Source organism: Enhydra lutris, unplaced genomic scaffold, assembly GCF_002288905.1.
Source record: "Enhydra lutris kenyoni isolate GAN:26980312 unplaced genomic scaffold, ASM228890v2 scaffoldscaffold59, whole genome shotgun sequence".
NCBI classification, from domain to species: Eukaryota; Metazoa; Chordata; class Mammalia; order Carnivora; family Mustelidae; genus Enhydra; species Enhydra lutris.
In genome coordinates, this window is record NW_019154143.1 from 6338462 (window position 1) to 6352998 (window position 14537).

At 37.2% G+C, this 14537-nt stretch overlaps 1 protein-coding gene across 2 annotated transcripts in view; it reads right to left on the minus strand.

The window, feature by feature from the left end:
* Positions 1-1638: 1638 nt before the first annotated feature.
* LOC111158411 (mitogen-activated protein kinase kinase kinase kinase 3) overlaps positions 1639-14537 on the minus strand; it is a 199121-nt gene continuing 186222 nt past the window's right edge. For both annotated transcript variants that reach the window (XM_022520409.1, XM_022520408.1), the window contains 6 exons: positions 12674-12845; positions 10502-10570; positions 10325-10417; positions 7055-7125; positions 4008-4063; positions 1639-3360 (listed from right to left, as the gene is read on the minus strand). In XM_022520409.1, coding sequence (XP_022376117.1) covers positions 3273-3360; positions 4008-4063; positions 7055-7125; positions 10325-10417; positions 10502-10570; positions 12674-12845 — 549 coding nt within the window. In that variant the 3' untranslated portion in view covers positions 1639-3272. The remainder of the gene's footprint in view (positions 3361-4007; positions 4064-7054; positions 7126-10324; positions 10418-10501; positions 10571-12673; positions 12846-14537) is intronic.

Sequence of the window (14537 nt, forward strand, 5' to 3'; positions counted from 1 at the left end):
CATGTATATTAGAGGGCAGGGGATATACTGCTTGTGTTCTGTGTAATTCGTACTTTAGTATAGTACTTACGGGTATACAATTTGAACGAAGTGGCCTGGGTTCAAGTTATAGCTCTACCACTTATTAGTTATATTCTTTGGCAAGTTATTTAAGCTTTCTGTGCCTCCGTTTCTTTACTTGTAAAGTGGCATTGACTTTGTTCTTTGCTTCTTGTGTTTTTCAATTTCCCTTTATGCACGTTAACTTTTAAAAAATACTTTTTTTAAAACCTTAAAAAAAACACACAATACAATACCTACCCCACTGGGCTGTTCTGGGGCTTCTGTAAGACAATCTATGTAAAGCATGTAGAATCATCACACCTAGCACAGACATATGCACGGGGCACTTACTATATTCCCTCGAGCAATACTCTGAGTGCTTACCCATTATTTTGTATAGCACACATTTTCATCTTTCTTCTAGTAATGGTAAAAACTGCTATCTATCTGTCCTTTCTTCTGCGATCTCTCCTGAAATCAGCATAACCTGAATGACAGCCAGCAGGTCCAGAAACAACTGATCTCATTCTTTTCAACACGACTAAGAAACCAGCTATTAAGATAGACAGCCTGAATTTCAATGAAGTATATTGTCTCTAACATTTAGGTGAGTAGCTCTTTTCCTTTTGAGCGAATAAAGATCCTTAATCAAAAGTTACTAGGTGGAGCTATAAAATTTGCATTTTTAAGAGTCATCAAAGATTATTCTGAGGTGTATGAGCCTTGGACCACCCTCAGAAAACTGATTTAAATTCAGGCCCACCAATGTTTTCCATATAGGGACTGCACATCAGAATAATCTGCATGACTTTATAGAAATAACAGGTAATTGAGCTTGGCCCCCAAAGATTGATTACAGGGGTCTATGTTTTTAAAGAGCCCATGAGTAACACATAAACCACTTGTATATTTTCCGGGAATAATTCCAAGTGTTTGACAGTTAAATTGTTAAATTTTTTGAGGTGTGACCCTTTATATAATTTACAGGACTTGGAAATTAGAAAAAACTGGCCAAGAAAAAGGACCAACAACCTGGTCAACAAATGCCAAGAACAGAATCTTGATGTCTTGAAAATCTTTTCTATGAGTCTCTGTTTTTCAATAAGTTGATGATAATGTTATATTGGCAAAGATGTGTTTTTAAAACAGCCGTTATTCAGTCATTAATGCTAAGATCAGTGACAATGTATTTATTGGGGAAAAGCCATATATATACACAACTGTTTTGACAACACCTGATTTCGAAGTCATGTTTTTAGATTAGGAAACTGTTGCAGTCAATAAACTACATAAGTCACAGAGAAGGGTAGTGCAGTAGCAAAGGGAGAAATGGTGCCTCATGATCCACCATCCAGTTCTTCTCACCTAATTGTCCCTTTCTTCAGTCTCTAGAACTGCATTCTCCAACACTCTCCTGTTCCTTTCTGTGACCTAGGAGTTGGCAAACTTTTTCTATACAGGGTCAGATGGTAAATATTTAAGGCTCTATAAGCCATACGACTTTCTTGCAACCACTCACCTCTGTCACTATAGTGCAAACACAGCCACAGATAACACATAAATGAGTATGTGGTGTGGTGTTCCAATAAAACTTTATTTACAAAAACAGGCAGTGAGCAGGATGAGGCTGAGGTATGTTTGCTGACACCTGCTCCATTAAGACTATGAATGTTTCACTGATTTTCCTGATCAAAAAGTTGAAGAGTCTGTAAAAGATACCCCTTTAAGAAACTGAGATGACAGATCAAATAAAAATATGATCTGAGGGACCAGAATGGGTATGTAGGATTCAATGCAGAATAATTAAAAAACTGTTTTTCTTCTTAATAAATTTTAGTTTTACTCTATACAGAGATTAAGCCAGATGACAAGCTACTGTACAACCGCATGTTAAAAAACATGTTTATTTTACACTATGTACAATCAGAAACATATTTAAAAGCATTATCAATTAAAATAAATGAAGACCATAAATCACAATTTAGTTTGTTCCTAGTGTATATACCCACATTAAAATATAAAGAACATATACCAAAAAAGAGCCAAAGTGTGCATTTTGCTAAAACTTGGTATATACATATTCCATTGGAAAAAAGCAATCAAAAATGACTTTAAACCAAAACTAAGTTCCTGCGATGTGTAGTAACCATTATATTGTTTATATGAGGTAGTAACTAAATTATTTTGGCCATGTGTTAATACTCTAAGTCAAAAGAAATATGAAAATGATCATAAAATAAGGCCAACCAAAGTAAAAAATTTCACTAGAAATTTGAACCACTCCCCTCTATGGAATGTTATAGTTCTTCAATGTGATTTTATGAAATGTTTAGTGTGGGCTCTTTAATAACGCTCATTTATCCTTTGTGCAACTGTAATTCAGAGAACTGCAGTGTTATATCATGGTACCACTATTCTGTGATTCAAAATTTTTTCGAAGGTGTGTTTTTTAAGCACAGACAAACAATCTTACAGGATTCTGCTTAAATATAAAAAGACCAGTTACTACAACAGGTGGTTAATTGGGTTGTTTCACACAGAAAACCACCCAAATACATTTAAAAAAGATGTTGTGGAGCCAAATGCATATTGACAGTGTCACAGCTTACTTTTGTGACAATACATCACATATCAATACTTTGTGCAAATATAAACACCAGTGTACTTGCATTAAAATTAAAAACAAGATTATAAAATGATTATAGCCTCCATTACAATTTTGAAAGTTACAAGATTTGTATTCATATTACTAAATTACATATAATAAAAATACAATAGTGTTAAATGTGCGGTTTCATTGCCAGCATCCCATTTTATAATACAGCCACACCTAAGAATATACTAAGAATTCTTAAAATATTAACCCCAATTGCATTTTCATCAACATTTACATCTGTACAGATAAGACACTTACTTGTACATCTCATAAAAGTACATTATCTACATAAATTCTTAGTGTATGTCTTCAGCAATATGAAGTTTCACAGAAAAATACTGCCTGTATGTACAAAGATTACATAACAATGAATTAAGCACTTGTGTGGTTCAATACGCTAAATCTATCCATACCACTTAAAACAAAACTTCTCCCCATCTTGTCTCATGCCACAATAAATTACAAGTGACCGAAGCCCGGTGACGGAGGCTTTGTCCAGCCTCAAAGCACTCAACGACGACGGTGCAGTCATGCTTGCTCATTTCTCACAGTAGCTGTTGAAGCACAGCCGTCCTCAGTAACTGTTCTCGTGGCCCGCCAGGATGTATAAATTGCTGTTTGCTGTGGGATTATCAGTTGGCCTACTTTCCAAAACCACGACCCTAAAGGGGACAAACATACAAAAGTTATTCTTGAAAACTAATGTAAGCAGAAACATTTTCCATTGCTTCTTCATTTTATGCCTCTATAAATGCTGTTCGATTTGTGGGTAGAAAATGACTTGCAAATCACTATGACTAAAGAACCAGTTGCAGCTCCAGGAAGTACTTTTGCTGCCCACTGTCTCCCACGGCTCAGCCAGTGTTGTTTGAAGAGCCAGAGGTGCGGAAAACCTGTATTTGGAATAATTTGGGGGAACTTAATTCTCACGAAGTACAGAACAACCTGTTGTTTGAGAATCAGAAAGTATATCAGAATAGAACCCAAAAATTCTATTTGGCACTAAAACCAAAAAGATTTATTTGTTAGCATATGGTATTTCCTCTTTCTTGTGCTGTAAATCATACTTTAGACAGCACATTTAATGCAAAATAAGTATCGGCAGATCTATATATTCCTGTTACTTAGAAGATCAGGCACAGTCTCAAAGGCTTTAGAACTTCCTGACTTGTGAATTCTTTAGTGTGAAAAATACAAAGTTGAATATATTACTGTAGAAATTTCAATTCCCTTGAAAAAGAAATCAGTTTCATGCTGGATTTATAAAACGCATTTAGTACTATGTGTTTAATACAACCTCTTTCCATACCTGTCAGATCCAAGCAGTCTGAAAATTCTTGTGTTATCTGAAATTTCTTGTGTTACCTGTTCAATTAAAATATAAACTTAATTTCTGGAATTAAAGGCACAAAATTTTATATGGGCATTTAATTTATAACTCTATAGAAAAGAAACATAATTCCTAAGATGAAAATAGATCCCTGCATGACTGTTAGTCTGTTAAGTCAGCACACAGACACATCAGTTTGCTAGTCTAGGAAAAAGGTGCCTAATTTTGAATTAATCAAAAAGAGGAGAGTAGGAAAACTATTTACTTACTAAATTATAGACCTCAAGGGAAAAATTTATCAGAAACCGCTGTCGGTCCTGTTAATGCTGACAGCAAAGCCACTGCAGCAGCAAGCCACTTAGATCTGGTCCTTTTACTTCAAAGGCTGCACTGTAGTATGATGGGACAAACTCAAGACTGGAATTTGAATCCCGGTTCTCCCACTTAGCGGCTAGGACACGGGCCAAGTAGTAATTTGCTGAAAATGGTTCTGTCTTCAGTGAAACAGGAGGGAAAAGCTCTGCCCTGCACTAGTGTTGTGCAGGGCTCTCAGAAGTAGCAGTGGGTACAATGCCTAGCGAAGGCAGAGCTCTACAGATGACTTTTCTTTCCTGTATCTCCCCCAGTCTCCTGAAATAGTATTTGCTGATGGCAGATATCCTTTAAGAAGTCCTCAGTGTGACCCATTACCAGTTGGGGAGTTAAAGATAAGTCTATGGGAGAAAGAAAAACCCACGATTTGTTGCTTACTGAGTGCAAAACATTCCAAATTATAATGGCAGTAACGTCTCCCCACAATTTTGTAGGCTGAAAAAACAATTTGCTTTCCAAACTAAAAGTATTCTCTTAGTATCTCCACAATTAGTTATTCTGGAAACACCAGCGATTCTCAACCTCTTTCGGAACCCAGCACACCTGAAGAATCCAACATGCTCACTACAGTAACAGTGGGTCACCATGACTGATCTTCCATGTGTTTTGGGGTTTGCCTATTAGAAGGACACAACACTTTTGGAGAAGCAGTAAGGGCTGCCAGCACAGTTTGAAAAAGCCCCTCAGGGACTCCTGGGTGGCTCAGTGGGGTAAGCATCTGCCTTCAGCTCAGGTCATGATCTCAGGGTCCTGGGATGGAGCCCCACATAGGGCTCTCTGCTCAGTGGGGAGCCTGCTTCTTCCTCTCTCTCTGCCCCTTCACCTGCTTGTGCTCTTTCTGTCTCCCTCAAATAATTACAATCTTTAAAAAAAGAAAAGAGGGGCGCCTGGGTGGCTCAGTGGATTAAGCCGCTGCCTTCGGCTCAGGTCATGATCTCAGGGTCCTGGGATCGAGCCCCATATCTGCCTCAGCATCCCTGCTGAGCAGAGAGCCTGCTTCCCCCTCTCTCTCTGCCTACTTGTGATCTATCAAATAAATAAATTTAAAAAATCTTTAAAAAAAATAAAAAATAAAAAAAGAAAAGAAAAGAAAAAGCCCCTCAGCTCAGGTGCTTTTTTGGATTTCTTTTTCTTAAACTGCTCTCTGGTATCCTGCCTACAGTGTCTTTCTTTCTCTGCCTAGTATTTATTAGATTGTTCTTATTTCCCTGCTCAATTCCCCCAGGTGATTTTAAAACATCTTCCTGAGAAGCCCTCTTGTGGGAATAACTACTAGAAACCTATTATCTATGAAGTTTTTCTTTTCTTTTCTTCAAAGATTTTATTTTTAAGTAGTCTCTACAACCCAAATGGGGCTCGAACTTACAACCCTGTGGTCAAAGTCACATGCATGCTCTACTGACTGGCCACCAAGGTGCCCCTCTTTTCCTAAATACCTACTGTAAGCCGGGCATTATGCCGAGCACATTATATGCTTCCTTTCAATTAATCTTAATAACCAATGAAGTAAGTGCCATTTTGTTATCCTCAATTCACAAATGGGAAGTAAAGGCAAAGAGAAGTTAAGTGATATGCCACAGCTACGGATACAAAACAGCAGGGTGGAGAACTGAACCCAGTGTTTCAACTCTGGAACCCGTGCTCATGGTCACTCTGCTATAACGTCCACGTGCTTAGAAGAAATACTCTGAGCTTAGAATGATAGTTTAGGACACAAATGAGCTACTTCTTGCTTGAGGCACCTAAGGTTCTCCTTTCCTTCTAATGCTCAAGTGAAAGTTATACTATTGAGGTTGGTTTTGGGGGTCCTGGGAGAATTTCTGATGATTTCACTTGCCTGTGATATTCCTCGGGGAAAGTACCACATCTTGCTCACATTTGTAAGCTCAGCGCTTTCTGGTGGAAATGCTGAGCAGAACTGAGTATGTCCTAGGACTTGGGAGCTGGGAGTTAAACTGTTCCTGAGGTTAAATTAAGGTAGGAAGAAACGGGGCAGGGTGCCTGGGTGGCTCAGTCAGAGCCTGACTCTTGGTTTCAGCTCAGGTCATGAGATCAAGCCCTGTGTTGGATTCTGCACTCAAATCCCAACCTGCTTGGGATTGTCTCTCCCTTTGTCCCCCTCCTTCTCATGCTTTCTTTTTCTAAAATTAAAAAAAAAAAAAAAAAGATGAATGAATGAATAAATAAATAAAATCTTAAACCAATCAGAATATACAATTGGCATGTCTCTACCAAGGTATCTATTATTAAAAGGGCGGGGGGCAAAGAATCTTACAAATGTCAAGTGAATCAGGCTAAGAGAGACAGGAGACGTAGTGGCTGAAAAGTAATGTGCAATCCTTTACCTATAAGCCCACTCTGGTCATTATTTCTGAAATACAAAGTAGAAAGGTGCCTCAAGACAGAAAGAATCAGCATCCATGCTGTTGTTCCAAGTGATGTTTTTAATTTATTTATTTGAGAAAGAGACAGAGAGACCATGAGCTGCAGCAGGTGGACGGGCAGAGGGAAAAGCAGACTCCCTGCTGAGCAGGGAGCAGGAAGTGGGGCTCAATCCCAGGACCCCGAGATCACAACCTGAGCCGAAGGTAGAGGCTTAACCAACTAAGTACCCAGGCAACCGTAATGTACACAGTTTTTAAAAGATTACTTACCTCATTAGATCTAAAACTTCTACCTTGCATTCCGTGTTTCCAGAAAGCTAGCACACTGTCTTGTAGGCAAACTAGCAGGCAAGAACAGCTCAGTTACTGTTAATAGTACAAAAGTTCAACCAATAAGCATCATTTTGTCCCTCTATCTTGCATAGTAACACTTCATTTAATAACTAATGTCAGCTATTCCATATTTATATGGCATCTTTACTTTTGAAATTTAAAACATACATATACCAGACAGACTTTATTCATCTTTTAGGCAAGAAAAAAGAAAATTCTTCAAAAATATTGTTTTATTAAAATTTTTGTTTTGATAAAATGGAAATATTTGAAATAAGGTATTTTAAATATATAGAAAAATATGAAAATAGCACAGAAACCTATGTATCTACCACGTAACTATCAAATCTTAACATTTTACCATATTTGCCTTTTGTTTTAAATAAAACCAAATACAGCTGGCATCCATTTACAACCCCCTGTAATCCCATTCCAGTCCTTCCTTCCTCCCTGACATAACTACTATTATAAATTTAGTGTCTGTCATTCTCATGCCTGTTTTTATTACTACTACACAATATCAAACTTTATACTGAATGTTTCCAACTTTCATACATGTGATCTGATGAACATTTAAGTTGTTTCTAGTTTTTTGTTATTACCATCTATAATAAACACTCTGTGCCTCTTTTTGAATACATGTGCAAAATTTTCTAATTCTAGAAAAAGAATTACTGGGACATAGGCATATGTACTTAATAAAAATATTAGTTTTGTTTTTAATATTTACATATTTAAATACACATTATTGTGTGTATCCAGTGAGGAAAACATTCAGTTTTGTTTCCTGCAGATAACCAATTGTACCAGCATCATTTGCTGAACGTCTACCATTTTCCACTGACATATCACGCTGTGAATTTCCATTTACATGTAGGTGCATTTCTGAGCCTTCTCTTCTAGTGCCACTGTTCTATTTATTTATCTCTGTGTTGATCTCACACTGTCTTAATCACTATGGCTTTGTCAAAGTTTCAATACTCAGGAGGGCAAGTATTTATTTTTATTTACTTATTTTACTATTTATTATTCTTGGCATTTGGTTCTTCCATTAAATTTTCAGGTAAGTTTATCAAGTGGCACAAAACATCTTTGTGGTTTAACTTATAAAGAACTGAAACCTTTCTTGTAGTCCGTCTATCCATGGACATGGTATGGTTCTTCATTTGTTCTTTTATGTTTTTAAACAATAATTTGGAATTTCCTAGATAATGGTTTTAAACATGTTTGGATTACATTTATTTCCACATATTTTATTGCCATTGTCAATGAGATCTTTTTTCCTATCAAAAATTTCTTAATTTCTGGCACACTGAAAAGCTATTCATTTGTGTTAGTCACATCCAGAAACTCCAAATTCTCCTACTGGTTCAGTAGTTTATTTAAAGAGCTATACATTCTATACAGATAATTGTACTATTGGCCAAAAAGGATCTTTTACTTTTTTCTTTCTAATCCTCTTAGTTTCCTTTTCTTATCTTTTCTTATAAGATGATGTTGAAATATGAGGACAGCAGGTATTCTTATCTTGTTCTTGACTTTAATGGGAGAGTTTGACCACTGAAGTATGTATATTTTTTAATAACCTTTGCTAGATGAAGAAGATTTCCTTCTATTTCTAATTTTCTAAGAAGCTGTTTTTTTTCTTAAATCACGAATAACTTGGATTCTTTCTGTGTTGTGTATTTACTGAAAAATTATGTGACCTTTTACTTTGAAATGTAAAGTGCTATATTACATAAACAAATTTTCTGATGCTGAATGAACCATCCTTGCTTTCCTGAGATAAAGTCTATTATTTGATGATGTGGAATTCTAATTGCTAGTACTTCGTTTAAATTTTTTCAAAATCTGTTTTCGTAAGACTGGAAAATTTTGTTTTCTGTACTCCTCTTGCTTGATTTTAGTATCAGTGTTAAACACTAATTTGTTCAATAATCTGAAATAGTTTGTACAGGATAGGGAACCTCTCTCTTTTTCAAGGGCGGATAAAAATCTCCTATAAAGCCATTAGACCTCAGTGGGGAGAATCTTGGTTACTAGGCACCTCAAGCAAGGAATCTGGTTCCCATATTCTGTGGGATACTTTTAGTCTTCTTTATCACCAGGAGCCCAGCATGTCTGTTGGCTTCAGGCCTGCATACTGCTTAGAGTTTCTGTTCTTTGTCTTGCTTTTTGGCCCTGGCTATGTGTTTTTAAGCATGGATTCCTTTCTAACATCTTGAAGAGATTTCCCTCATTATTACCATCAGCATTTGCTTGCTGGCAGAGAGACATTCTAGTTGGAGGAGAGAGTAAAAACAGATCTAGGATTAAAACAAATGAACTAACTGCTCTTGGCCCTACCCTCGACCAACGTATATAGGTGCAAGTATCTTTCCCTGATAATGAAGACCAAAAAAATTGTGTCTAGTTAAATACTGAATTAGCTCTCCTTCATTTTCTCAGCACGATCTCATATATGATCATTCTTACCCAATTCTTCTGGAATCTAATCATTTTAGAATACTGATTCTGTATGAAATCCTTTTTTAGAAAATACTTTAGTCAAACAAAATGTGAGAATGCCAGAGAGATTCCATAATATCCTTATGGAGATGCCTAAAATGCTCTGATCAGCAGATACAATAGCAAAAATACAAGAGAGTACCGTAAGTCCTAAATTTTAAAGTACTTACAGGGAAACTCTACAGGAGTTTGGAGGAAATGAGAATTCATAACTGTGTTATGAAAAATAAGATTTATTTATTTCTTTTGAAATGTCAGATCTCAGGGCACCTGGGTGGCTCAGTGGGTTAAAGCCTCTGTCTTTGGCTCAGGTCATGATCTCAGGGTCCTGAAATCGAGCCCTGCATTGGCCTCTCTACTCAGCGGGGAGCCTGCTTCCCTTCCTCACTCTGCCTGCCTCTCTGCCTACTTGTGATCTGTCTGTCAAATAAGTGAATAAAATATAAAAAAAAAAAAAAAAAGAAAGAAATGTCAGATCTCTAAGGAGGATACCATTAACTATAGATTATATCAGTTATTAAATGATTTCACAGAATGTATAAAGTGAAGACTGCTACTGACCTCATATTCATTATATTCTGTATTTTAAAAAACATGTGTCCTTAGCAATATCTTTCTGTAATTTCAGATAATTATCAGGTAAGTTACTTTAAGCAGCTCTTGCTGTAATCAAACAAGAAATACAAAACTTTCACTTACCTATTGATTCAATCTGGAAATCAAAGGTGAGTTCAGATGATAATTTTCTGCTAGATTTTAATCTTCCTTGAAGATTTACTATTTTTATACAACCTAAAGAAGGTGGGGGAAAAGTCACTCAGAAACTAAGCTTAAAAAAAATGTGTTAAAATAAGATGCTCATAAATAAAAACTTACAGTCCAAGCATACAAGAATGGTATCTCTCTCCAGCTGGGTAACATGAGTAACGCTTGTCTGAGGGCTATCTGTAACACAAACAAACTCAATGAACTTATACATAAAGTAACACTGAAAGCACACAGATGTAAAAACAAGAATTCTGAACATCACTGAATTGGAAATGGATTTAAATTTTTAGTTATACATGTGCAGTGGTTGAGCAAGTCTGCTTGGGTCTAAATTCCAAGGCGGCGCTAAACGAAGTGAGCACTCGGTGGAGGGCTGACTGTTGTAACCGTTGTCCTTCCTACCGGTGATGTCATTATTTCCATTACTATATGAAATCAGGAGTCTAATCTTCCACATTATGGTTATGAATGATTTCTGCTTTTAAGCTCAGAAGGCCAGGAACTAGGATTTGTACATCACTATATGGAAGTGCCCAGTACCACGTGCAGTAAATACTTATTGAGTGAATGAATGAAACTCAAATTATTTCAAGTAAAAATGAATTAAAACTGAAGTATTTTGAGAAGTGTGAAGTATTACCAAAATGCAAAGAGGCATTATTATTATAATGATTTATCAAAGTTCTTACAAACTGAGAATATTTAAATGATTTGCCATAAAGTGAAAAGTAGGATATCCCAAACTTCGTATGAACATCAAAACTGAAAATGCTGAGCTATAGGCCTTTGTTTCTGGCCTTCTATTTCCTGCAGAATGAGTCTGATAATCCATAGTCTACCGTTTTCTATTTCCCATAGTGTTCAGTCTTAGGCCATCCCAGCAAGGACTGCTGTATTTCAGACGTTCAAATGTGTTTTAGACCTGGTACTTCTGTAACCAACCAGGGCTGAAAGAACATGGAATAGGCCTCCTGCAAATCCGATCTTTGTAGCTCTTTGTGATTTTTTTCACTGCCAAAAAAGCCTCAACACTTAATTTCTTTCCTTCTGTGAACATTCAGGCTTCCAACAAACTCCTGAAAAATCAGTATCTATTGCCAAATTGGCTTCTTAATATTTCCCTAAGAACCCAAAGACTCTGACAAAGGGCCTCTGCAAAACCTTTAAAAACTGCCTTTTAGGGGCACCTGGGTGGCTAGGTCAGTTAAGTGTGACTCTTGATTTTGGCTCAGGCCATGATCTCAGGTCATGAGATTGAGCCCTGCGTCGGGCTCTGCACTGCACACAGCGCCCAGTTAAGGTTTTCCCTAACTTCCCCCGTCCCTCTTGCCCCTTGCTCTTCCCTCCAATTCTCTAAATACATAAAAAGTGCCTTCTAAAACTAAGCCACTATTTTATAGCAAAACATTGTACAATGTTATTTTTAAGGGAAAAACATCAAAAAGAGCTCTGTAGTAAAAACAGTGCTTTAAACGTAAGAAAAAAGATTGTTCAGGTCACTTTTTCTAAAGTGTAAAAGTTCAATCAGATTTATTTACCATGAAACACAAGTTTTATTAATGTACTGACTATAACAACAAAATTGAAGGTTTCAACTATCACCAACTTTCTGTAAAAAGTTCATTAATTGGAAATATTTCCTAAGATACTATGAAGGAAAGATCTACTATGCAACTGGACAACACAGATCAAAATTTAAGGAAACAACTTATATAAAAGAATTATTTTCAAGTACCCTCTAATATTTCAGAAATCGCTGTTTAGTTATAATTTATATCCTAGTTACAAATCAATAAACATTTATTAAAGTTATTGCACAGTACCCGTGTATCAATTACAGGAGTATAATGGAAAATAAACTATACTCAATGCAGTTTTTCCTTTTATTTCAATCAACTTTTCTAGGCCTGGATGTATGTGTATATGTGTAGTTCTCAAAGTGTGGCTGCTGTATCAACACCATCAGCGCTACCTGGGAACACACAGAAATGAAAATTCACAGGCCCCACTCCAGAGCTAGTGAATGAAGGGCTCTGGCAGTGGGGGCCAGCAAGTCTCTGGGTGATTCCGATGCACACTCAGGTTGGGGGAATACATGATGTTTCAAATGCTTCAAACAAATTTGCTATTTTAAAGCAAGCCATCTTCTCTTTTTCCAGTTTAATAAGTTATTCTAGATTGGATTTTTATGCACTGTTTTTGCCTAATAAGAGATATGGTCAATTTATTACTTATAAAATCAAATATATTGGCCTTAATAATTCAGTAAAAATCACAAACCTGATTCTGTAAACCACGAAGAGGTAGAGTTTGGATTGACTGTTTCAAATCGAACCACTTGGTTGAAGTCTCTCCCCCTACTGACACCAACACAGACCAAAGGGTACTCCTGCTCCGGGACTACCAGCATCTCAAACATTCTAAGTGGACACGGTATGGGAAAATCTATGTGCTGGAGAGAGAAACGAAAGTATCTTAAACAAAGGAAAATAAAAATCAAATAATTTCATGAGAACACTATTAATAATTTTTAGCTCTATGAAAATACAGAACATAACTCTCTCCTAAAAAGTTTGCTTCTTGTCACAGAAACTTTGGATATGCAGAAAAATTAGCACCGTAAATCTTTTTTAAGTCAAAAATCACATAATTTTGGGACATTAGGGCTGGAAGGGAACTTATAAATCATCTGTTCAACCCTCACTTTTCAGAGGTGGAAACAGAGACCCAGAAATTTGGTGACTGGCCTAGCACTGCCCACCCCTTTGTGGCAGAGCCTCCTGCCGCCCACTTCTATGCACTTGTTATTCTCTGTCTTCTTATCCAACCAAGCAAACATGGGTAAGAGCATTGAAATGCTAATTAGCAAGCAACACTTCTCTTGTAAGTGGACAGAAAAAAACCACAAATAAGAGAAATTTAGCCTTATAGCTCAAGTGACTATTCACAAACTCACAGTTACAATGTAAACAATTTTAATTTTACATAACTTCGAAATTATTTTTATATTGCTAAGAGGGGACTAAATAAGTTCATATTTTGTAAGTTTAGAAAAATAGATAGAGACCATTAACAAAATCAGTGATCAGGAAATTAAACTACAAGAGACTCTATATATCCACCCGAATGACTAAAATGAAATGACTGACAGTAACAAGTGTCACCAGGAGAGGAGCAGTCGAATGTTCACTGTAAGGGCCTATTTAGCCAGAGCAGCTCCATCCTGACCCTGCCCACCACCCCCCTTCAGGGAACTTACTTAAAAACAAGTCCCGGAAACCAGTCCCAGGTAACAAAGCCCAAATACAAGGGTGGGTCAGGCCAGGTGGAGGTAACCAATCAGTGGGGGCGCATACGGTCTCCCTAGTTACCAAGGAGTATGGGCCCTGCCCTTTGGGTGCCCTTTGGGCGCCAATTCTGACCAAGGTGATAGGCTAGTTCAAATATCTACTATAGGGTAAATTGTAATTCAATCGGTCACTTATGTGTGACCTAGCAGGACTGTGCAGCTTTCTCTGTGTTACAATCTCATTGGTAACCTGTGCGTGGCCAGGCCCAACCACATGGCCTTTGCCCTTAAAAGCTAGTCTGTAAAAGAGAGGGGTCACCTCTTTGCAAGGGACGGCCCTGGCCGGTCAGTTTGATTCTCAATGCTTGGCGCAAAATAAAGCTTTGCTTGACCTTCACTTTGTATCAGTCTCGCTCCTTTGACCGTGGACCCAACACTCACGAGGTGACTGGAGCATGAGCTACACGGTGCAGCCACACAGGTTAACTACATTATCTGTTCCTGTTGAAGATACGCATTCCTCTGGGCCCTGCAATAATGCTCTGGTTATACATTCTAGACAGTATAAGTGTGCATGTGGATAGAAGGCATATGCAAAAATGTTCACAGCAGTTTTGTTCAAATAACAAAAAAGTGGAAGTAACCCAAATGCCCATCAATAGTAGACAGATAAAATGACGGCATATTCAGCATTTCACACAACGGGAACTTAGAGCAATGAAAATGAGTGACTACAGCTGTATCCCAACAACGACACAAACATGATGCCAGATACGAATGAATACATACTGTATGATTCCACTTACATGCTGTCGAAAAATCAGGTAAAATTAACTCTCATGTTTAGGGGAGCGT